General features: G+C 53.4%; 9 protein-coding genes across 9 annotated transcripts; 6 read left to right on the top strand and 3 right to left on the bottom strand.

Annotated features, from left to right (window-relative positions):
• Window positions 1-23: 23 nt before the first annotated feature.
• Window positions 24-2132, bottom strand: LTS14_009394 (uncharacterized protein; the record flags this gene model as incomplete). The annotated part of the gene is made up of 2 exons (XM_064842076.1): window positions 24-1303; window positions 1358-2132. 2 exons carry the CDS (start codon window positions 2130-2132, stop codon window positions 24-26), a joined length of 2055 nt encoding a protein of 684 aa, XP_064690284.1.
• A 399-nt stretch (window positions 2133-2531) lies between these two features.
• ubp14 (ubiquitin C-terminal hydrolase Ubp14) lies at window positions 2532-6453 on the bottom strand (the record flags this gene model as incomplete). The annotated part of the gene is made up of 2 exons (XM_064842075.1): window positions 2532-3484; window positions 4080-6453. The coding sequence occupies 2 exons, from the start codon at window positions 6451-6453 to the stop codon at window positions 2532-2534; spliced, it is 3327 nt and encodes a 1108-aa protein (XP_064690283.1).
• Window positions 6454-6944: 491 nt separating this feature from the next.
• On the top strand, window positions 6945-7837 carry LTS14_009392 (uncharacterized protein; the record flags this gene model as incomplete). The annotated part of the gene is made up of 3 exons (XM_064842074.1): window positions 6945-7032; window positions 7093-7189; window positions 7246-7837. 3 exons carry the CDS (start codon window positions 6945-6947, stop codon window positions 7835-7837), a joined length of 777 nt encoding a protein of 258 aa, XP_064690282.1.
• Window positions 7838-8441: 604 nt separating this feature from the next.
• Window positions 8442-9341, top strand: LTS14_009391 (uncharacterized protein; the record flags this gene model as incomplete). Its single annotated transcript, XM_064842073.1, has 1 exon — window positions 8442-9341. One exon carries the CDS (start codon window positions 8442-8444, stop codon window positions 9339-9341), a length of 900 nt encoding a protein of 299 aa, XP_064690281.1.
• A 1314-nt stretch (window positions 9342-10655) lies between these two features.
• On the top strand, window positions 10656-13526 carry LTS14_009390 (uncharacterized protein; the record flags this gene model as incomplete). Its single annotated transcript, XM_064842072.1, has 1 exon — window positions 10656-13526. The coding sequence occupies one exon, from the start codon at window positions 10656-10658 to the stop codon at window positions 13524-13526; it is 2871 nt and encodes a 956-aa protein (XP_064690280.1).
• A 500-nt stretch (window positions 13527-14026) lies between these two features.
• Window positions 14027-16515, top strand: LTS14_009389 (uncharacterized protein; the record flags this gene model as incomplete). The annotated part of the gene is made up of 6 exons (XM_064842071.1): window positions 14027-14167; window positions 14231-14256; window positions 14328-15208; window positions 15256-15328; window positions 15391-16418; window positions 16469-16515. 6 exons carry the CDS (start codon window positions 14027-14029, stop codon window positions 16513-16515), a joined length of 2196 nt encoding a protein of 731 aa, XP_064690279.1.
• Window positions 16516-17051: 536 nt separating this feature from the next.
• On the top strand, window positions 17052-18660 carry LTS14_009388 (uncharacterized protein; the record flags this gene model as incomplete). The annotated part of the gene is made up of 2 exons (XM_064842070.1): window positions 17052-17114; window positions 17164-18660. 2 exons carry the CDS (start codon window positions 17052-17054, stop codon window positions 18658-18660), a joined length of 1560 nt encoding a protein of 519 aa, XP_064690278.1.
• Window positions 18661-18744: 84 nt separating this feature from the next.
• Window positions 18745-19893, bottom strand: CRC1 (carnitine transporter; the record flags this gene model as incomplete). Its single annotated transcript, XM_064842069.1, has 2 exons — window positions 18745-19392; window positions 19621-19893. The coding sequence occupies 2 exons, from the start codon at window positions 19891-19893 to the stop codon at window positions 18745-18747; spliced, it is 921 nt and encodes a 306-aa protein (XP_064690277.1).
• A 779-nt stretch (window positions 19894-20672) lies between these two features.
• LTS14_009386 (uncharacterized protein) lies at window positions 20673-22076 on the top strand (the record flags this gene model as incomplete). The annotated part of the gene is made up of 2 exons (XM_064842068.1): window positions 20673-21130; window positions 21176-22076. The coding sequence occupies 2 exons, from the start codon at window positions 20673-20675 to the stop codon at window positions 22074-22076; spliced, it is 1359 nt and encodes a 452-aa protein (XP_064690276.1).
• Window positions 22077-22641: the final 565 nt, after the last annotated feature.

The following is a 22641-nucleotide window of genomic DNA, read 5'->3' as shown; positions in this document are numbered from 1 at the left end:
TACACCTGATCCATTCATCTCCCTCACAACTTTGCCTTGATCTTCTTACCCTCTCCAGTCTCAAAGTAGGCTTTGACCGCTTCCTTCGCCTTGCCGACCACAGCCACATCCTCAATCGTAGACGGATACGATGGGTCCTTTTCAAATTCTCCTTGACTTCCATTCTCCAAAATCTCCCTCAAAGTCCTTCGTAAGGTTTTCCCTGACCGCGTCTTTGGGATGATACCGGGCGATGCGATAAAACCACCTAGACTCGCTATAGGCCCTATACTCTCTCTGATCCTCGCATTGAGGTCCTTGAGCAGGTCCTTAGGAGCGTCAGCGATAGCGATGAAAGCAAACGGCACATGCCCTTTCATCGGATCCGGTATGCCAACACACGCCGCTTCCGTAATAGCGGGATGTGTCGTGATCGCCTGCTCGATTGCGCCAGTACTCAGACGATGCGCAGCCACGTTGATGATATCGTCGGCGCGGGACATGATGTGCACGTATCCGTCCTCGTCGATCATTCCTGCATCGCCTGTGTCTATCCATTTCCCGTCGAAGCGTTTGAGGTAGCTGCGGTAGAAGCGCTCTTCGTCTTGCCAGAGGGTCGTGAAACCTGTGGGTGCGAAGGGGATGCCAAGGACGATGTTTCCCATACTGCCCTTTTGGATCTCTTTGCCGTCATCATCGACGACGCGGACATCAAAGCCGGGAGAGGGCTTGCCGGCTGAGCCTGGCTTGATGGGGAGAGGTGGGTGGAAGGTGTGATCGGTGAAGTCCAGCGCTGTACTGGGAAGGACCGCAAGACCGGTCATAGGCGATCCGGACTCAGAAGACCACCAGTTGTCGATGACTGTTGCGTTCTTCGCGCAGTGCTTCGATAACAGCTCTTGATACATGGTGACTATGCTCGGCTCCGAGCGTTCGCCTGCGAGGTATAGAGCACGGAGATTTTTCAGTCCCCCATTTCTGCCACGCTTTTCGAAGAACTTGTTCTCGGGATCTTCTTTGCGCACCGCCCTTAGTGCTGTTGGCGCTGTGAAGAGCGAGTTCACTTTATGCTCTTCCAGTATTCGCCAGAAGGTGTCCGCGTCCGGTGTGCCCACAGGCTTACCTTCGAACAGAACAGTAGTGCCACCAGCCAGCAGTGGTGCGTAGATGATGTAGCTGTGACCGACAACCCAGCCGATGTCACTGGCCGTGAACAGAACATCACCTGGTCCGCGGATGCCAAAGAGATACCTTACGGATAAATTCAGTCCTACTGCATGGCCACCAGCTTCTCGTAAGACGCCTTTTGGGAGACCAGTAGTTCCTACAAGTTTCACAGTCAGCATCAATCCATTCGCAACGACTCCTGCCGACTCACCACTTGTGTATATGATATACAGTCCATCACTACTTTTCACCGGTACGTTCTCAGCCTTCAATCCTTTACTCTTCGCCGCCTTCATCAGCCCCTGCCAATGCCGCTCTCCCTTCTCTTCCTGTATGTCGTCCCATCTACTCTCCTCCCGCTGCCATACAAGTACCTTACTAGGCTTCACAGATGACTTCTCGACTGACCCTCGAACCATCGGCTGATATGGCAACGGACCTTTCGCACCCTCAATACCACAACTAGCGGTCAAGATCACCTTGGCACCACTAGCTTCGATTCTCTGTGCCAACGAAGCAGCGCTGAAACCTCCGAACACTACGGCGTGTATAGCGCCAATTCGTGCTGTTGCTAGTATGCCTATCAATGCTGCCGGTATCATGGGCATGTATACGAGAACAGTATCGCCCTTTTTCACGCCCTCTTCTCTAAGTATCCCCGCCAGCGTAGCGACATCCTCTTGTAGCTGGGCGTAGCTGATCTTCTCCTTGCTTTTTGTAACGGGACTGTCCCAGATGATGGCCCTATTATTACCATGGCCAGCCTCGACATGACGATCGATACAATTGTACGTTGTGCTGATCTCGCCACCTGGGAACCATGTCCAGCTATCATGCGACACTCCAGACTTCAACTTCCGCGTCGTGCGCTGGAACGCAGACGTGGGTTCTTTATGCCAGATGAGATGCTTTGCTTGCCGTGACCAGAACTTGGCTGGGTCTTTAATCGAAGCTGCGTAGGCGTCATCTTGGGGATGTGGAGCCATTGGTGTAGTCTGAACGATGTGTGAAGAGGGAATGACAGAGATCGACCTACCTAATCGAGGCTACCAGCTACTACTTGAGCACGAACATGAAGCTCGGGTGTGAGTAGTCGGATCAACGGACGACGATCTGCCACACGCTCGATGCAGCAAAGTTCACCAATCACCTCGGACAAGCCTCGCGCTTTCTCCACGAAGAGGCGTTGGTCTCCACTTTCTGGAGAAAGCACGGGCTTGGGCAAGAAGGCACGCAGAAATGGTTCACGATAATGTCATATACACGACACAACGTCTTACGAATGGGAATCGAGGAAATGTAGGTGCGCGTTGCAAACCCTCTACATCCTAGCTGGACCCGTCTGAGCCATCAACACCTTGTCCCCGCGTACGACCACCTGTCAACTAATCATGCAAATCCTCCTTCAACGTCACCTCCGGCCTGTCGATCCTATAAAGCGTTTTCGCCACGTTAAAGTATCCCTCATACTCTACAGTTTCACTGCCCTGCTCCCCTTCGAGGAAATCATGATGATAATGGCCTCCCTCATCCTTACCCTCAATAGCAGAAAAACAATGCGTATGCTCCATCCTCAAGCCCAATTTCTCCGGATCCGCGGAATGGAAGACTGTCAGACACACCATGGGAGCGGCGAAGTTGTGGTATGTCAACCATCGATTCAGTTCGTGGCGATCCGTAAAGGGCAGTTTGTCTGGGGATGGGAAGTCGGGCATGATGTGGTATAGTGCTTTCCCCTTTCGCATGACAAAGACGCCGCCGAGACTTATCTGCCTCTCGTCACCGTAAACGTCGTGGAGAGCGTGCCGGATACAGTCTGTGAAGCTTCTCTGAGAACCCTTTCGCGCTCGAGCTGTGATTTTCAGGACTGGACCTTGATCGCCTTGAGAGCCGTAGAGGTTCATCATGAGTGCACAGTCGGTGCTCGGACTCAGCTGACACACTGGCTGAGCTTTCCCATCGACTATGCTTTCGATCTTGGCGTAATGCGTCTTGTTGTTGACTTTCGAGTAGCCACCTTGCCATGCAAGATTAGGAGCAAGCTCATTGTTCTTGCCGATGACATGAAAAGGTCCAGCGCCAGCGCCGAGCAGCATACCCCTCTCTGCCGGCAAATCCATACTCTGAGCACATTCGACCAGTGAGTACTTCTTGTCCAGTAAAGGCCTGGGGAACAGATGTGGTTGACCACCGATATCTGCGACGGCTTCGGCGCCTGACAGGCCAGAAGCAGCGAGACTGAAAGGAGCTTTCGACAGATCAGGACATTCCACAACTTCCGCCGCTGCTTGTTGATAGTTCTTCTCGAGTGTTGGTAGCACAGCCTTGACTACCTCGTCTAGGCTAGGTGGCGAGAGTGGATGGCGAGTTGTCTTGACCATGTTGACGGCGTGGTTGAGATGATTTGATACCATCCGCAATCGTGACATTCGTCAAGGGCCGTAGAACTATGTCCAAGTTGTAGTAATGTCCAAGCCCGCTCGCTTGCGGTCTGCTTGCTTTGAGGGCTAACCAGATCCTGTTCACGACCAATAGGTTGACAAGAAGATCGGTTTCTACACAGGGCGTCGTCTCACTATGGAAGGAATATGAGATTGTTTATGTCAATCCGGGATGTTGTTTGATCGATCGACGACTGAGGGGACGAACGAGAGTGGCCGACGTCGGACACAACACAAACTCAATGGCTCTACATGAGAATGTACCAGGTGAGAGAATAGTGACACTTAATGGAACGGCTTTTCGAGCCAACGTGGTTCACTCGTTGTCAGATACTCTATTCTGGAGCGAGGACTAGGGCTGAGCACAGGTGCAAGGGCTTCTTACCACCGAAGTCTTGCGCGGCCTCGTCCTGCCCGACCATCGCCACATGCCCTCCTGCTGTCCATCTTACACTCCCTCCCTACGAAAGAAGTAGACGTAAGCAAACTTACTCATCTCCACCGCATCTGAGCCCATAGCAACCTTCTCATCATTGAACAATGCCCAGCTATCCCTGCCCTCGATCTCCTTCTTGATGAAAGCCACATAGTGACCAGCATGAATGCTAGTACCCTTGTGACACACAATTGACTTGAGCGAGAAGTGCGCAGGTTTCGTGTCGATCTCGGTAGGCTGTCCAGAAATCGTGGCTTCGGCCTCTGCTAAAGAATTCGCTGTGGGTGCATCATCGCCGAAGTCGCCGGTAGCGTCTGGATGCGAGAACAGCCAGTCGACCGCTCGCTCCATGTCGCCGCCTGTCTCCTTCAGCGCTTGACGAGCCTGTGGCGCACTGAAGCCCATGTTCTGCAGGTTCTCGATCTGCTCCGGATTCACAGTACCACTAGCTGAGCCGCCTGCACCGCCCAAACCAGGATCGAGCGGTGTGTCGATGTCAGGATCTTCCATATGCTCAAACAACCACGCAGTGGCCACTTCGGCATCCTGGTTACCAGTAGCATGCAGCGCTTTCTCGCACCGGACTTTGGGGAACCCCATCGACATCAGCATCTCGAGCGCGGCTTCATTGGCCTGGAACACGTTGGCACCGCCTGCTGAATTCTTGCCTGCATCCTGATCCTCCGGCAGCTCCTCTTCGCTTTCTTGCTTGCCATGGCTGCGGAAAGCTTCTAGATCGATCGAACCGTCTACTATGACCGGCACGTCCTGCTTCGTAGGGACCCAATTGACAATCTCGAATCTGCGCGCGTTGACAGCGAGTATGGTCGGGAAAGTCTTGAAGAGTGTCTGCTTGGTGAATCCAGTCTGCTTGCATGAGGAGCACGTGAATTCGACTTTCTCCATGGCGGTGAAGTCCTCTAAGCATTGCCTTAGTGTTACGGGCTCGAACTCCTCCTTCTTCTCATCCATGTTGACGTCCTCTGATTTCGGTAAGCGCTTAATAGGCACTGCCACAGACAGATTCTCCATCTCGTCTTGCCGGTATCGTACACGCTTGCAGCTCAGACACTGCAACTTCTGTTCCATCAAGAACCTGAACGACTCGACTGGGTCTGAGACGTTCTTGTACTGCCCACGAGCCCAGGACTGTGATCGTGTGATGAGTTTCAGCAGATGAAGCAGAAGCTCGAATGAGTCCTGCTGGCGCATGGTGCTGAATTCTGCATGACCTCGACCGACCAGATGCTTGAGCATGGCTGGTGCAAGACCTGCCTGCCAAGGTGTCTCATTCGTCTCTTCTGATGCTTGTACGTCCGACGAGCCAGGCTGGCCATACCTGCCGGACAGCAAGCCGTCGCCTAGCTTCCGCAGCTGCACTTCCAGGTCTTCTGCTGGTTTCGTGATTGGTGGGGTGCTGTCTTCTGGTCTGTAGTATCTCTCCGCGAACTCTGGCATAGCGAAGAGTGATTGCAGCACAGAGTTGAGATAGCAGCTATTGCCCAGGTTCTTGAGGCCAGTGAAGCCAGCACCGAATAGTGGTTTCAGTCGTTGACCTTTCTCATCCTCCATGCGGAATTCCCAACTCATGTTCTGGTCGATTTGCATTTCCGTCAAACTCTGCTCGGTCTTCACACGCCCTGTGATATCAATACCCCAGTGCTTCAGATGCTGTGGAAGTTCTGGATCGATTCTCTCCTCGTCGCAAGCATAGCAATAGATGTCTGCGTTGCCGTCCGCAGTGAGCGAGCCAAGCTTGACTGCTACAGGGTGCTGCGATGTCTGGGTATGCTCTTTGCCGTGACTGTTGCCTGGTAAGCCACCATGCTGTTGACGTCCACAGCCCAAATTCCCGCATGTCAAGCACAGCCACAAATTCTCCTTCAGGTCGCATTGAGCACAGTGGCCGAGATCTCCACTCGATATTTGACGGCCTTGTGCTTGCTCGAGACAGAGTGTGTGCTCACAGGCTGTCATCTCCAGCTCCCACGCCTTGACCTCCTCTTGCCTGGCAAAAGTGTTTGCCTTGAGGATGCCGTCTACTGTTTGGCCGACCTTGCCCACATCCCTGCCAATGTCGTGGACGCGGCACTGGAAGCAGTGCACGTCGGTCTGGACGTCATAGCGTTCTGCATCAGTCTCTGCCTTGATCGCCAGACGGGAGATCTTCTCCGGAGGCTCGTTGTCGTCCCGCTTCGTCCTCTTCCTCGTGCGTTTGATGTTGACAGCTAGTGGATGCTGGGCTTGCTGAGCGTGTTGATGGCCGTGCTGTCGATCTGCCGCGCACCCACCGTTATAGCACTGGAGGCAGACATCGATGCCTGCGGGTTGGTCGACGTTGTCGAAGCACAATGTGCAGTCTTCGCGATATACGGCTTCGGAGAGAGGTGGGGGGCGAAGATCGAGGCTGGCGGCGTGCTTGCAAGCCATCGCTGTGGTATGCCCCGTACGTGTCGTGTCCGCGATCGGGGTCAGTGTGGAGAGATGCTCAAGGACATGGGTATGCGGTGAAGGGACAAAGGCTTTTGCTAGGCAGGCACAAATGCCGAATGTACAAACCAAGACACGCGGGCCGAAAGAGGCCGAACTTTCGATAGATGAATGCTTTAACGAACACTCTTTCGGTCTTGGTCTCGGACAGCGCTTCGGTGTTAAGGTCGTTGTCGCGTTCGCCACCACGCTCTTAAAGACTGACTATCCCATGGAGACGCGTCGAGCTTTAACGTGTGTAGTGCGATATCGCTTCAAGCGCTTACGAAGGCGAATGGGCCGATGACGATGTTTGGAGGGGCAAGTGGTGGGGCAAAATTGCCAAATAATTAAAACATGTATCTAGACCATAACCATTGCACGACTCTTGTTCACAGCCAAGCTTCCTCAATGACCAACTCCGACCCTTCCACTATCTTAAATTCGACATAATGGCATCCAACCCTGGAGGACGCTGCTGCACTATTGGTGTCAAGCATGAAGGCGAGGCCAAAGGCGAGCTCAAGAACATCGGCAACAGTATGCTCAGGCATCAAGAACACAAGACATCTATCGAGTGTATACTGACTTGAGAGGAAGTCTCTACCTACTTCGCCTACCCTGAGGACAAGAAGACGGACAATGCCGTCCTGATCCTACCAGATGTCATCGGCCATGAATTCATCAATGCCCAACTGTAAGCCGTGCCGAGTGGAGAGGCACGACTACAATCACAACTAAATCATTCCGCAGCATCGCCGACCAATTCGCAGCCAATGGCTACTTCGTCGTCATGCCCGATCTCTTCGAGGGCGACCCAATCCCTCTCAACCGCCCGGAAGGCTTCGACATCATGGCCTGGCTCCAGAAAGGTCGCAAAGGCAAGGGCCACGGCAAAGACCAGGTCGACCCAATCGTCGAGGCCGTAATCAAGGAGATGCGCGACAACCTCGGCGTGAAGAGGGTCGGCTCCGTCGGGTACTGCTTCGGCGCCAAGTACGTGGCTCGTTTCCTTGCTAAGGGCAAGGGTATCGATGTCGGTGCTATGGCACATCCTTCCTTTGTGGATGCGGAGGAGATCAAGGCCATGACTGGTCCTTTGACTATTGCTGCCGCCGAAACGGACCAGATCTTCCCAGTCGAGAAGAGGCATGAGACCGAGGCCATGCTGAAGGAGATGAGCATTCCTTACCAAATGGTCCTGTACAGCGATGTCGAGCACGGCTTCGCTGTTCGCGCTGACATGAGCAAGAGAGAGGCCAAGTTTGCCAAGGAGGCGGCTTTCTTGCAGCATGTACAGTGGTTTGACGAGTTTGTAAAAGGCAAGCGAGACATAGCTGCGTGAGTTGCATCTACGCCGAGATTAGACGACGAGTGGCTGAGGTGTGATAATAGAGGAGCCAATGCGAAATTGTGATGTATAGACCCATTTCCGCAGGTAGATGGTCATCGATAGACACGGATGCTCTTGTCACGCTTCCTACTTAGCTGTGTAAGACTAGACCACAAAATGGTTTATGTCGTGCTCGCTCTATCATCACTCTCGCGCGGAGACGTAACGCTTATTGCGGGCCAATGGGCGTCGCATTAGGATGAACCTGACCGGCGTAGTAGGAGGTTGGAAGAGCACGCTGCCTCTGATCCTAATCTGGCTAGTGTGATTGTTAAGCGAAAATAGATATGGAATCTTGGACCCCTTTCGAGACTTACCGTTTGCTCAAACTACAGCGTTGTCAGCAATGACAGACGGTGTCGTAACGACGATGCTTTCATAATCCATGTGTATGCATCGTGTCGAAGGGCGACAGGCAAGACAACGCAGCCAAGAGCGTATAATAAATACTGTCGTATCGCCATCCATGGCAGTCCTCGATCATAATCAAGCATCCACAGACCAAGGAGATATTGACAATACCACTTCTTAGCACACCCGTCTCTGATTAACAAAGATGGCCACCAGCGATCTAGCAGCCACTTACCACGACCTCGAAGTGAGCACCAGCTTGGGCAACGCTACAGTCCACTACGCAGAAGCCGGCAACAAGTCCGAGCCAACTCTAGTGTTGCTCCACGGATTCCCCAGCTCCAGTACGCAATACCGAGATTTCATCCCCCTGATGGCAGATAAATACCACATCCTGGCACCCGACCTCCCCGGTTTCGGTCTGACGAAGGTCCCAAGCAATTTCCAGTACACCTTCGACAACATCACCACGGTAATCTCAGCGTGGCTCATGGCGCTCGGAGTGACCAGCTACGCACCTTACCTTTTCGACTACGGCGCTCCAGTGGGCTTCCGTCTGGCACTAGAAAACCCGGCTGCTGTCAAAGCTATCATAACCCAAAACGGCAATGCATACGACGCAGGGTTTGGGCAAGACTTCTGGAAGCCAATCTTCGATCTCTGGAACACGAGCAATAGCCAAGAAGTCCGCGAGGTTCTCCGGGAAAACATTCTGACGCAAGCGACGACCAACTATCAATATTATCAAGGTGTTCCGGAACAAGACCGCGCTCTCGTAGACCCAGAGCAGCCCGTCCGCGACTACCTGCAGAATCTAGCAGGCGAGGCAAATCAAGAGCATCAGCTCGATCTGTTCTACGATTACCGGACGAACCCTGAGATGTATCCCAAGTGGCATGAGTATATGAGGCATAGCCAGGTCCCGCTGTTGGCTGTCTGGGGAAAAGGAGATCCTGCTTTCATTCCTGCAGGTGCAGAGGCGTATAAGAAGGATCTGCCTCGTGCTCAAGTGCATCTTCTGGAGGCCGGGCACTTTGCGCTGGAGACGAAGCGGTGGGAGATAGCGGAATTGTGTAGGAAATTCTTGGCTCAAGTGCAGTTTTGAGTTGCTGTGTGAGTAAGTGGTGGTCATGGTTAGACAAATTTCGTCCTAGAAATCAAACGCAGGGAGGAGTTGTTAGTCTCCATACATGCTAAATCGAGCGAGGAGTATCTCTGTTTGCAGTTGCATTCGACTCGTGCCTTCTGGTCCTCGTGTGTGTTGGCTGTTTGGTTGCGCGCGTGTTGAGCAACCGCGAATTCAGATCGAGGATGCTCCTCAATAATCCCCAGACAGGTACATGCCGAGAGTGCTAGCATGAAACCAATCAGCAAGTCTGTTGCTGTCAGATCGAAGATGAGCAACGTGATTAGTACATGACGATTGCCATTTTTGCGAATCGATTGAGTAGCTGAATGTGGTATGTGCCCACATATACAGTAGAAACGAGCTGACTGTGCAACGCCACGGTTTCGGATCACCGATCAGGGCAGCCGATGAGTTCGGGAAATGACGAATGGGTGCAGACGGCCCGGCTGATTGCCGTTAGTGTTCCAGACCGGCCTGTCGAGCATCGCGAAAATGTGCTCTCATCGACCACTGCATCAGACGCATCTATCGTCCACCAACTACCCCGTCAGACGGAGGTGTGAAGGACATTTAGAAATTATGGAACACAAGCAAGACGGCCATTGCACAGCTTGCTACTGTCATTGCTGCTATGGACTTTCATCTGCGCTCTGGCGATAAAATAATTGAGATCTCCCGACATCTGCGCGACGGCCATACATCGGAATAGTGTTGCGAGCCCCAGGCAAAGTGCAAAGTGTACAGAGGTAGATGAATGCAGGAGATGGTCATAGCGGCTTCGATCACAGCCTCGAGCGCTAGAGACTAGTACTGTAGACTCCCCTTTGTCACGATCGCACGCACGCAGAGTTGGAATCGTAATAATCGTAATAATCGCTTCTGGATCGCGCGATCGCTGTGCTCCATACGCGGCCACAAGCGCGCATTATTGGATGGGCTGATGCTGGCCAATTCCTGCTACGGCACTGTGCAGTCTGCCACAGTGCCACTTCGACACAGAATGGCCGATGGCCGATGGCCGCTGCGATGTGTGATCTCGTATGTGGAACAACTCGTAACTCATCTCTCCATTGCTATTGCTTGCCGCGTAGCATGGATCCACGCCTTTCCCTGCGACCTGCTTCCCATCCCTTTGATCGTAGCAATAGTATACCATACCATTACAGCAGTCACCACCACACTAGACTCGACAGTCCGCGGGGGAATTGAACAGCCATCACTCCAATGGAATCCGTCACTTGACCAACTCAATCCGAAGTCACACAATTGTTTGGCCGTCCAGCCATCGCCATGACGTCTGAGACAGGACCAGCTGTCAATCCACGTCGTGTAGCAGCACAACATTCAGTGTCACTCCTCCACGGCAATTTAAAACAGCCAGCAAGGAATGAGTCGAGCGAATGGTCGAGCGGAGGCAATCCTCTCAATCTTGCCTCGGTCGGCACCTCCAATAGCAGTTTACCATCAAGCCTACAGCCTTTTGGGCAGGTAAGTTCGGGCGAGAGCAGCAATGTGCAGGAGTGGTTCGAGAAGTCCAACAACGCCGTCTGCGACCAGGCCGCCCCTTTCAAGGATGAGTCGCCTTTCTTCATGCGCCAATCAGAGTCGTCGCATGAGCCCGCGTCCCCGGCTCTGCGATATGTCGACGACAACGATGGGGCCCCGTCACCACCGTTTCCAGCTGCGCTGATGCATCTCGGCACAGAGGGGAGCAGCACCGACGATTTCCGCGGTGTCATTGACGACCTCACCATCGAGAACAAGAGACTCAAGAAGCGGCTGAGGCGGTATGAGAAGCTGCATGATTCGCATCTGAAAGATGAGAAGCTATTCGAGGTCAGGATACACGGGCTGCCACCACACAAGAAGCGCGAGCTGGAAGAGACGCTACGGAAGTTCGCTACTGGTCTTGGACAACAAGGACAGTTTCCCGCGAACGGCTACGAAGGTTTGTTGCCCATGCCTGCGGCGCAGAAGACCACCTCGTCGCAAGCGTCCCTGCTTAATGATTCTGCGTATGCGTCCATGTCAGCATCTGGTCAGGGCGGCTCCTCAGGTCCGTCGAGTGACACTATGTACAAGAGGATCAAGACGTCTGCTGCTTCACGTCATCAGAACATTCATAGCTACTTGCATCACATTCCGGGAGGTCTACTTCCTCCTCCAAATCCTGCTACCATGACCGAGCGCGCCAAGAAGAAGCTCGTGGTCCGGCGCCTGGAACAGATCTTCGCAGGAAAGGGCGCCCCCGTCACAGGACACCAGCAGCCTATGCAACAGCAAGAGGTGTCTCATATGGCTGCTCGTGCGGACCGCTCCGCATTGGAAGCGTCTGGTGGTCGCGCACGCCAGGAAGGCGTCCGAGAGGCACACATCATGTCTCAGGATCACGAGGACGCTAAGCAAGAGTCTCCCACCGAGCTCTTGGCTGCGATGAAGTCTCAGGCCGCCACCATCAGAGAGCAGGACTCTGCAGGAGAATCACCAGCCCACACTGCAACTGAGCAAAGACCGACGCGGCCCCTGGACCTCGATCCGCAACGCGCGCAGATACCGGCGGATAACGTCGCCTACTTCCGTAATCTCGGTTTCTCGCCACCCGAGCCTGATTCACGAAGGACACCAGAGGAAGGCCATGGTTGGCTCTACCTCAACCTGCTTATCAATCTCGCGCAGCTGCATACTATCAACGTGACCATGGAGTACGTGCAAAACGCCATCAGTGAGTACAGCGACCGCTTTGAGATCCCACAAGACGGGCGCAAGGTCCGCTGGAAGGGACACCAGCGAAAGAATAAGAGGCATGGTAACGATGGCTCCGGTGAATCCGCAGAGCAGACAAACAATGCTTCGGAAGACCAAAGTCCAAGAAAGCGCGCTAAGCTCTCTCATCGCACAGGAGGCCATGGCACCACCTGGGCTCCACGTCATTTGTCGGGTGCCGCTACATCTCGATCGGCCAACGAGAGCAACCGACACACATACACACCTCTCTTTTCACATCGCGAGGGTAGTGACGGTAGCTGCGACTCCTCGACCGACCAAGACGACAACTCCTCGCCCTTCCCAACCGCGAACGCCGGCGACTCATCCATGATGACCAGGTCTGGAATCCGCACGACCACGACAAGAGCAAAGACGATCAAGGACGATGGACCCATCACATTCTACAATGACACTCGCTTCTGCACCGACTTGAGTTCGGAGAGAAACCCAGGCGACATTCGCAACGCGCCAGCATATGTGGCGTTTTCAGCACATCCATTAGGAGGGCTGCAGAACAGTCCGACGATCTTCGCCGAGAGGCGTGGCCCACTGCACACCACATCTAAGCTTCCAGAGCCTGTGGATCTTGACGACGATCCCATCCCGGAGAACATGGAGATCAACTTTGCAGAGTCCTCGCCATCAGCCAGTACAGGTCTTGGAAAGCAGCGTACTCCAATCAAGGATCTTCATCTTGAGGTCACTGGCATGGGCGGTGTCTGGCCCGCAGACCATTTCCAGGTTGATGTGCAGGCCCACCATGTCCGCCCGACACAGCCTATGACAAGGTATACTCCAGCATTGCCTCCAAAGTTGGCCGGTCTGCTGCGTGGTGATCGACCAAAGCGCGTAGCTGTTCAGCACCAGGTGATATCGTCGAGCACAAAGGTCCTGCCTCCTACTGAGTTGCCACCAGCTCTAGGTTATATGCCTTTCGCGAACGATTATCACGATGACGACGATTCAGACACCGATGACAATGAGACATCAGTGTCGCCAGACTCACCACATGCCGAGCCGCGATCGCCGGCGCCACAGCCTCTCGACATGTATCTAGGCGAGAGCGACGAGGAGGCTGACGAAGACGATGACAGCGACATGGAGTCCGACACATCTGTGGATTTTCTTGCCCAAGCTCGCCAAATGGATCCAGATAGTATCCGGGCCAAGGAAAGAGAGTACGACCTACAGGTGGCGGAACATTTGGCGGAGGAGATTCCTGCTGGCAGTAGCGCGGCGACTGCTGGCGGTGGAAGTGGTTTTGCATCACCTGCTGATGGTGTCGAGCGTGCTGAGTATAGACGCGGAAAGCAGGAGGTCAGGGCAGTCGCAACGGCAGCCGCTTTGCAAAGAGCAACAGAGGGTAACGAGGCAATATTTGGCATGCGACAGTAGTAGACATCTGTGTAGAGGCGCCTTCAAGCAAGCCTTGAGACATACAAATTCCCTCTCCATCTACGTACCATACCGTCTGTCTTGTGATTGCAGTACCAGATCGGTAACCTTACCACTTCTTCCATTCGCGACAACTTCGGGTATGAGTGATCTGCGTGAGCATCAACCTGGTATTGCGAAACCTTGAGCGGGCGCTAGGCATGCAATTCCGCGATTGTCGTGCATCGAGGGTTGTGATGCTTGCCTCTCACCAACGTCAATGATTCCAATCACCATTGTGTATCCGCATAGCAATACTTTACGTGCCGAACGATTTGGAGAGAGCACCAGACGAGACCTGGCGACGCCACTGCCGTAAGCTTCCGTGGCGCACGCCGGAGATCATCCCGTCTACGCCAACCGGATATCAAGCCAAACAAATATGGTAGCCGCGTCGCCACCAGGGACTTCATTCACATAGACTGTTCGTATCCAGTCTCGATCGCGACACAGTACGCACCATGACCTCCTACCCACTGCCTGAAGTGGATCCGCAGATCACTGGTGTAACCAGCTCGCCATACCCGGAGGCCATCCCACATCAATCAGACGTCGACGACTTCCTGCGCAAGAAACGAAAGGCCCGTGAACACAAGGCATGCGTAAGTGCGATAGGCTGAATCCATCTTTGAGACACCCCGTTGATCCATACTAACATCTTGCAGTATCCGTGCCGACAGCGTAAAGTGAAGTACGTTTTGCGAGGGCGGATTTCGGCCTTGGGCTGAATATTAGCCAGCATGTACTGACCGGACCATGCAGATGTGATCTTTCGCGGCCCTGCCAGACCTGTCGGGACCGAGACCACCCGGAACTATGCTCATACCATCCACCAAACAAGCGGCAGAATATTGACATGGACCACCCCATGATCAAGGCCGAGGAAGGTGTCAATGGGAACAGCTTCGTCACGCTTGGGCGCGGCGAATTCGAGATGCTATGCAGCAAGCTCAATGGACTCGAGAATTCCATTGCTGAGCTTCGGCATGAGATCAGCCGCAATTCAGCTGTCGACCCGAACATCACTAGGCACGAGAGCCACGCTGCGGCAGGCGCTGCCAAGCCGAATGGGCACCACCGCAAGGAGAATGCTCCAACTCACACAGATGTTCACGGCATCCACACCCGCAACGAAGCTGGAGAGATTGTCCATCTTGGGGGCGGCTCGATCCCCGCAATGCTGTATGCACTTGGTCAGGGCCAAGGTCAAAGTCCGGAGGAGAAGATGAAGTTGCAAGAACTGCTCGGTCGATCCATCTTACCACTTTTCGGCCTCGACAACGAATCAGCGACCTACCCGTTTGTTGATCTCTGGGGCCTTCCGCACGGCTCGATACAGAGAGCACAAGAACTGGCTCGAGCTTTACCGAATGACGCACAGTGTCTTCACTTGTTCCGCTGCTATCGTGATCTCGGTTATGTCATATATCCAGGCGTGGCCGATCTGAGGGCTCTGGAGCAAGAGTTGGATGAGTTCCTAGTCGCTCGAGCAGCTGATGTGGATTCTCAAGACGGCATCACCGAGCAGAGCATATATGGCAAGTCCTACCCCTGGCTTGCGGTGCTGTTCGCAGTACTTGGCAGTGGAGCACAATGCAGTGCCACACCTCGCAAGGAGCGAGAGCTCACCTCACAGGTCTATAGTAGGTGCCCAATCGTCCATCGATGTGTCTCTGCTAATGATATGTAGTCTGCTGCAGTTTCGAGTGTCTACGGTACACGAACTTCCTTTCTCAGCCGCATCTTGATAGTATACAGGCTCTGTAAGTAGCGACGATGCATTACCTCGCGCACACGTCTCGTAGCTGACCACACCTCATGATAGCGCCCTTATCGGTAACGTCATGACCAACAATATGAATGCTGGCACAGCATGGAGTCTACTCGGCCTGACGATTCGCCTTGCGCAAGGCCTGGGCATCCATCGCACATGTCCTCCACATGTTGCCACAAGTATAGTGCTGCCTCGCAGTAAAGTCTGGTGGGCAATTATATGGCAGGATAGTCTTCTCTCGATCACGTATGACAGAGCAAGCACAACATCAGCTATGGACAACAACACCATGCCAATGCCGCAGCACTTTGAGGCTATAGCACCATATCACGCCACAATGTATCAGCTGTCGAAGACCAATCTGGATATTGTCCGTGATCGGGCCACGACCATGACTGAGGATACGCATCGAAGCCGGATTCTGGAGCATCGCGAATCAATCTCCACGATCATGCGAGATTCTGTGGAGTACCTGCGAGACTCGAGGATGTGCACGACTAGTCGGGAAACTCTAGAGCATTGGGCATTCTACTTGCACACTTCTTACGCTCTATCGGAGTTGTACAGACCCGCCATCAGTCCAAGCAAAGGCACATCAGAGCTAGCGAGATTATTCAAGCTGCCTTGTATTGAGAACCTCACAAATACCCTGGATGCTTACCTCGGTCTGAACAACATCACCACGTTTGCAAAACAGTCCTGGGCAGCGGTTCATCGTGCCCTCAGCTCAGCCCTTCTCCTCGGGATCCTGGGTGAACATATCCGTAACGAGCGAGCCAGAAGGCTGATGAGTCGGTTCATTGTGGTCATGGGCGATATGACCAACGCCATGGATCCGCAGGAGATCTCTGCACCGGTACGAAGAGGCCTGGCTGCACTGGCCAAGCTAAAGATACAGGAGCACGGTGATGGGTATGGCCCTGGCGGAGTACACAACGGGTCTGGGGACGGTGCATCCGTGAGTAGCGAGGGTTCCATTAGGATCGACAATGGAGCTTTATTCACTCCGAGTCAATCGGAAAGCAACAGTGTGCAGGGCGAAGATCACTCGCCTTACTCTGTGCTGAACACAATCCTCTGTAAGTTCGTTGCTGACCATCACGTTGTGCATGGCTGATATACTGTCCAGGGGGGTCTGCGGATCTTAATCAATACCCAGAGGTACCGATCCTGTGAGACCGCGTAAGGGCGAAGACTGTGCAAACATGGCTTGTCGGAGTACATCTAGCAGGCAATGTTATAACAGACGATTGTCCGTGATTGGCGCTTGTGAATCGACATCAGACTGTCATCTCCGCAGCATTTTGATGCACTGGAGTGCCCTGAGCTATGCAATATGTACGAGTGCAACGAGAATTCTACCCCATCCGTCGTCTAAACGTTCATGTCTGTACCACGAACACCTCCGGTTGTTTTACGGATTCGCGGATAGAGGTGGGCGGCTCACGACGTCTCTACGAGATGCACGGGCAAATAATGCGGAGCTACGCGGTCGAGCTCGGAAATGTTCGGCCTCCCGTGCTCTCATACCGAAGTCGTGTGTCTTGACGGGGACTCCAAAGTCGAGTATAGGTACCGTCAATGTCTTCTTCCGCCGGACCCCCATCTTGTGGCCGTGCTGTCTTGTATAGTATTCTGTTCCCGACTTGACCAACGACTGCGACGCAAACCGTGACTTAGACATAACGTATATCCTACTGCAATCGTGAACCATGCCTTCGTCTGTAACATTATGTGTGCGGACGGCGATCAACATCAACAAGACGTCGCCCAGGGTAAGCTAGAGCATCGCTAGGGATCGACTACAGCTAACAAACCCACCAGGCCAGACTTTTCGCCCGCACATTCGCTTCCAGTAGTCGACGCAATGAGATCAACAAGGTCGTCGCTTCGCCGGAAGAGGCATGCAGGGACATGAAGTCCGACAGCACATTGTTGTGCGGCGGGTTTGGACTCTGCGGTGTACCAGACACTCTCATCAACACGGTAGAGAAGATGCCACACCTCACCGGCTTGACAGCTGTGTCGAACAACGCAGGCGTCCCAGGATTAGGTCTCGGCAAGCTACTGGCATCGAAGCAGATCAAGAAGATGATAGCGAGTTATGTGGGCGAGAATAAAGTCTTCGAGCAGATGTACCTCAATGGCGAGATCGAGCTGGAGCTCACACCGCAGGGTACACTGGCTGAACGATGCAGAGCTGGCGGCGCAGGCGTACCAGCTTTCTACACTCCTGCCGCTTTTGGGACGGTTGTGCAGACTGGTGAGCTTCCTCTACTTCACAACAGCGATGGCTCGGTGAAGCAGTACTCGCAACCTCGAGATGTCAAGGTCTTCAAGGGCAAGAGCTATGTTATGGAGGTGGCTATCGATGGAGACTATGCCTTCGTGAAGGCCTGGAAGGCAGATAAGCTCGGCAATGCCATGTTTCGGTTCGCTGCTGCCAACTTCAACGGTGCTATGGGTCGCAACGCCAAGACCACCATCGTCGAGGCCGAGCACATTGTTGAGCCTGGCGAGATCGATCCCGCAGCTGTTCATCTCCCAGGCATCTACGTCACAAAAGTCATCCAGAGCACGGCAGAGAAGGGTATCGAGAAGGTCGTCAATGCGAAAAGTCCAGAAGAGCAGAAGGCTGGTGCATTGGGATCCGGCGAGACTGCAAACAAGCGCGAACGCATTGTCAGACGTGCGGCGAAAGAGTTCAAGAATGGAATGTATGCCAACCTAGGTATTGGAATGCCTATGTTGGCACCCACCTTCGTTGACCCGTCTGTCGACGTGCAGCTGCAGAGCGAGAACGGTATCCTCGGTCTTGGTCCATACCCACAGAAAGGCCACGAGGACCCTGATCTTATCAACGCCGGCAAAGAGACAGTCACACTACGACCTGGCGCCGCTTGCTTCGGCAGCGATGAGAGCTTCGGCATGATCAGATCTGGTCGTATCGACCTCACCATCCTTGGTGCTATGCAGGTTTCTGCCAAAGGTGACTTGGCAAATTGGGCTCTTCCTAGCAGAATAAAGGGCATGGGCGGTGCTATGGATCTTGTCTCTCAACCTGATAAGACGAAGGTCGTGGTGACGATGGAGCACACTGATAAGAAGGGTCGACCGAAGATTCTCAACCAGTGCCAGTTCCCCTTGACTGGACGATCGTGCGTCTCGTTGATTATTACGGAGCTCGCTGTGTTCGAGGTCGACTTCACAAATGGGCTAACATTAATTGAGCATGCTGAGGGTGTCACTGTCGACGACATCAAAGCGAAAACTGAGGCGCCATTCACGGTCTCGGAGAACTTGAAAGTTATGCAGCAATAGTTACGGGAATCCGTGCATATGCATAAAAATTGGTCTGTGCATAAAGCTTTCCTGTGCAGCGCTGACCCTTCACCAACTTCCCATCTATCCAAAGGTCTTATTCATGGCTTGATGGGCCAATTCGACGCCAAGGAAGCAAGCCGCGTTGGCGGGGACAGCTCTCGCCATCGCCGGTCCCATCCCGGGGAAAAAAGCCTTGAAGCCACCATTGCCGTACAGCTGTCTTACGGTGCCCATTATGCTCGCATTTCCCTCTGCTGACTGCAGCCGGCTCTTGATGGTGTCGACGGGGAAGACAGGGATCCACATCGCTACACCAGCCGCACCGCCGGCCGCACATACTGCAGTCAGGCTCAGCTTTCCTGGCTTTCCATCTGCATCCTTGGGCGTTAGCCGTCGCTTGATCACTTCATATGTCGCAAAGTATGCTGCTGACCCAGGTCCATCGCGTGCGAGTGTCATGAGAGATCCACGGTATACTGATCGGATGCCACCTTCCTTGTAAAGTTGTCGGACGACATCAGTACCGCCACTGTACTTTGGCTTCTCACCCGGAGCTAGTTGCTTCTGCCCCTGTATTTGCAGAATGATCTTTACTCGTTCGAAAGGTGCTGTGATGACTGTCATGGGTATGGCGGAGAAGAATCCGGCTGCTGAGACTTGGCCGACCGAGTACTGGCCATCTTTGACAATGCTGAACGATTCGACGAGTTGTTTGCCTACACCGTAGCCCTAGCGAGTCGTCAGTTTTATGTCGAGATCGTCGTCAGGTTCCTCGACATACCCAAAAGCTCACGGCGACTACTTCGTCTTAGCTCAATACTCGGCATGGTTTGATAGATCACGTGCGACTTACACATTGGTGTTACACCAACCAATGGCGCAGAAACACCAGCATACAATCCCTATCGCAAGTCAACACCACTATCGTCGTCTGACTGTACGAATCACGATACTTACTCTCATTGCACCTTCTCGTGCAATTGTCTTCCGCACCACATCCATAGCACCAGTGTACACACCCTTTTCCGCCGTTTGTAACCGCACCTTGACCAGATCGAACGGATGTCCCACTACGACGGCGAAGATACCTCCCACACCACCAGCCGCGAAGTCTCGTAAGCTCGAAAACGACTTCTTCGCGGCGACAGCGACATCTTGCTCCAAGTCCTTGGCTGACGGGAGCTTTTCTATTATCTTGTCTGTCGTAGTAGTTGACGAGGAGGACGACATGCTGGGCTATGCCAGCGGAGCTCTAGGTGGGTATCCAGTAGAGAGCAAGGATTCCTCGGGCTGCTTCCTATGAAGTCGTCCGATTGTAATCTGTGTAATTCTGTGATGCTCCGTCGAGACTAGAACCACAACCAATGCCTGTAACAACAAAAGGACACTGTCATGCGGCAGAGATCGGAGGCTGGAGCTCTGGTCATTATTTCAGCGGCTGATGAAAGCCTCGGCTCAACCTAAAATGTCATCGTGCATCGGATCAATGGCCCTTGGCAGAGCCTCATCCTCCTTCTTCAATATTCACCTCCTTCATGCCGACCCTCTATCACGTGTCAGCTACATGACACTTTGGTATCGTGCTGACCACCTCGTCGACTGTGGTACTGCCGGCATCTCCCACGCGTCCTGCGATGATGTCAAGTTGGTCCTGAATGGCGACCAGGATCTCCTATCTCATGACCTCTCACCGTGCCTGCCTGACCTCACTCGAGGCAGGTACAAAGGCCATTCACCACTTTGATGTCCGAGAAGTGGTGGTTGTTCGGGCTCATCAGCCTTTCCATGATGATCGCCTCATTTCGACCATTCATCGAGCGCTGAAAGGTCAATAGGAATGCCTTTAATAGGTCACTTGTAGGTTTGTGGGCCATTCATTTGCTATTGTTGGCTCTAGTAGTGGCTTCTTGGAAGCAAGTACGACTTCGTCAATTGTCGCACCTTTGTACATTTATCATCTTGAACGGAAACATCATAGCAAATAGCAAAACCGCAAGCCAGCGTCCAGTATGCGTCGCTCAGCTCGTATCAGCACACTCTCGCGAGAGCGGGCTGTCACACCCGATAACTCAACAGCTACCACTACGCGGTCCAGACGCAGGGCAGAGGAGCCTTCCGAGCCATTGACCCCCATAGGCCGGACCGTCGACATCTGGTACGATCTTTGGTCAACCAAGCGACTGAACGAAGCAATCACGCAACGCACGGGCAAAGACCCCGGGCCGCTGGAGCGACCATGCTATGTGCGCCGACTCGTCGAACTTGATCAAGAATGGACTTTCCACCGATTCTGGGAACTACCAAAGGAGCTGCGCTTCGCCATCTACGCCAAATGTCTGGAGCTACAACCATCGAAGACAAGCGGTTTACTGACCTGCTATCCCAATATCCTGCAGACATCGTCTGGCATTCACAAGGTGGCGCAGCCTATGCTGTATACTACGAACACTTTTGAGCTTAAGATCAAGTCTACAGCATATCTTGCATAGGCCAATCACCCCACCAACATTAGTACGATCGAGTTCAGCAAACTCGACCACCCCGTAGAGACACTCGAGGATGCTCCTATGGAGGATATTGATGAGCTGTGGCCCGAAATGTTCTCCAAAATCACATCCATTACACTAGTTCTACGGCTGGTGCAAGGCGTGATCAAGCAAGATGATGACGACGAGGCTACTGAGCATGAGCAGGAGGCAGTCGATCGAGACCCAGACAAAGACTTCGAGACAGAAGAGGATGATGGCGACGACGATGAAGCGAATTCATCAGACCACGACGAAGCAGACGCGGATGCTGATGAGATTGGAGTTGAAGAAGAGGAAGAACCTCGGATCGAAGACGCTATAGCTGGTGATGAGGACGAGGAAGATGTTGCTCCTGATAGCTACCAACAGCTCAACCACATCTTGTACTCTCTGATGGCGCTGCCCATGCTGAAGAACCTCCACATCGTGGTGAAGAAGTGCCCTGAGCATGTGAGTGACGAATTGCTAGAATCCATCCTCCATCCAGTCACACAACTGGCGCATAGCACAGGCGCACGCTTGACTTTCGAGTGTGTACCGGTTAAGGTGACGACAAGTCTGGAGGACTCACGAGCACTGACGCGCAAGACTTCATCACATCACACTCTCCTCTGCAAACTGCAAGACGAAGTGATCCCAGCGAGTGGATTCTACGACCGAGTCGCGGCGAGTGAGCGTGCCAACGGGATTGTTCGGTTGCTGGCGAATATCATCCACGAAGCCGAGGATTGCTCGAATACTCTAGACGTCTACTTCGACTCGGCTCACTACGACCGTTGCAATACAGCTTTGACAGCTTTGAGGTCGTGTCTGGCTTCTACGGCCTTTCGGGATTTCGAGGCGAAGATCCTTGACGGATGGACTACTGCAAAGACATCCTCGTGAGTGTAGTCACGGCACCTGCTTCCATGTGGCACAGCACGGGTGTAGATAGGCTGCTGCAGCTACTGACGATGTCACAACTTGAGGTTGCCGCACACGAACAGAGCTGTGCTTGGCAATATATACTCCTCCGATACTCACTATACTACAGAATTGTTATGCCATATAGTCCAGAGAATACAGATAGCCAGATCGTATATGCCAGATATATCCTTATCGCACGGCGACGTTCCAGGGCGAACAGACTGCAGCGAGATTCATCTTTGAGACCTTCCAGAACACGAGCCCGTTCCTGCTTCCGTGCCGCTAGCTTTTTCCCACGCGACCGTAGCGTGCCTCTCCTGCAGCACAAACCTTGTCCTGACTCGTGTTGGTCGTTGCGCTTTCTGGCACGCTCAATATCAATGGCAACGGCGACGGCTTGTTCAGGTGTGCTCGGAAGATTCATATGCTAGCATCCCACCGCTCATCCGGCCTTTGTGCCTATGTGTCATGTTGTGGGTGGGGATGACAAGATCGAAACGAATCCAGCGACACGGACGATCTGCATTGGAAGCTACTCACGCCA

The sequence above is a fragment of the Recurvomyces mirabilis genome, assembly GCF_035927965.1.
Source record: "Recurvomyces mirabilis strain CCFEE 5264 chromosome Unknown scaffold_31, whole genome shotgun sequence".
Classification (NCBI taxonomy): Eukaryota; Fungi; Ascomycota; class Dothideomycetes; order Mycosphaerellales; family Teratosphaeriaceae; genus Recurvomyces; species Recurvomyces mirabilis.
The sequence above is the reverse complement of the archived record's forward strand: the minus strand, read 5'-3'. Positions and strand labels throughout refer to the sequence as shown.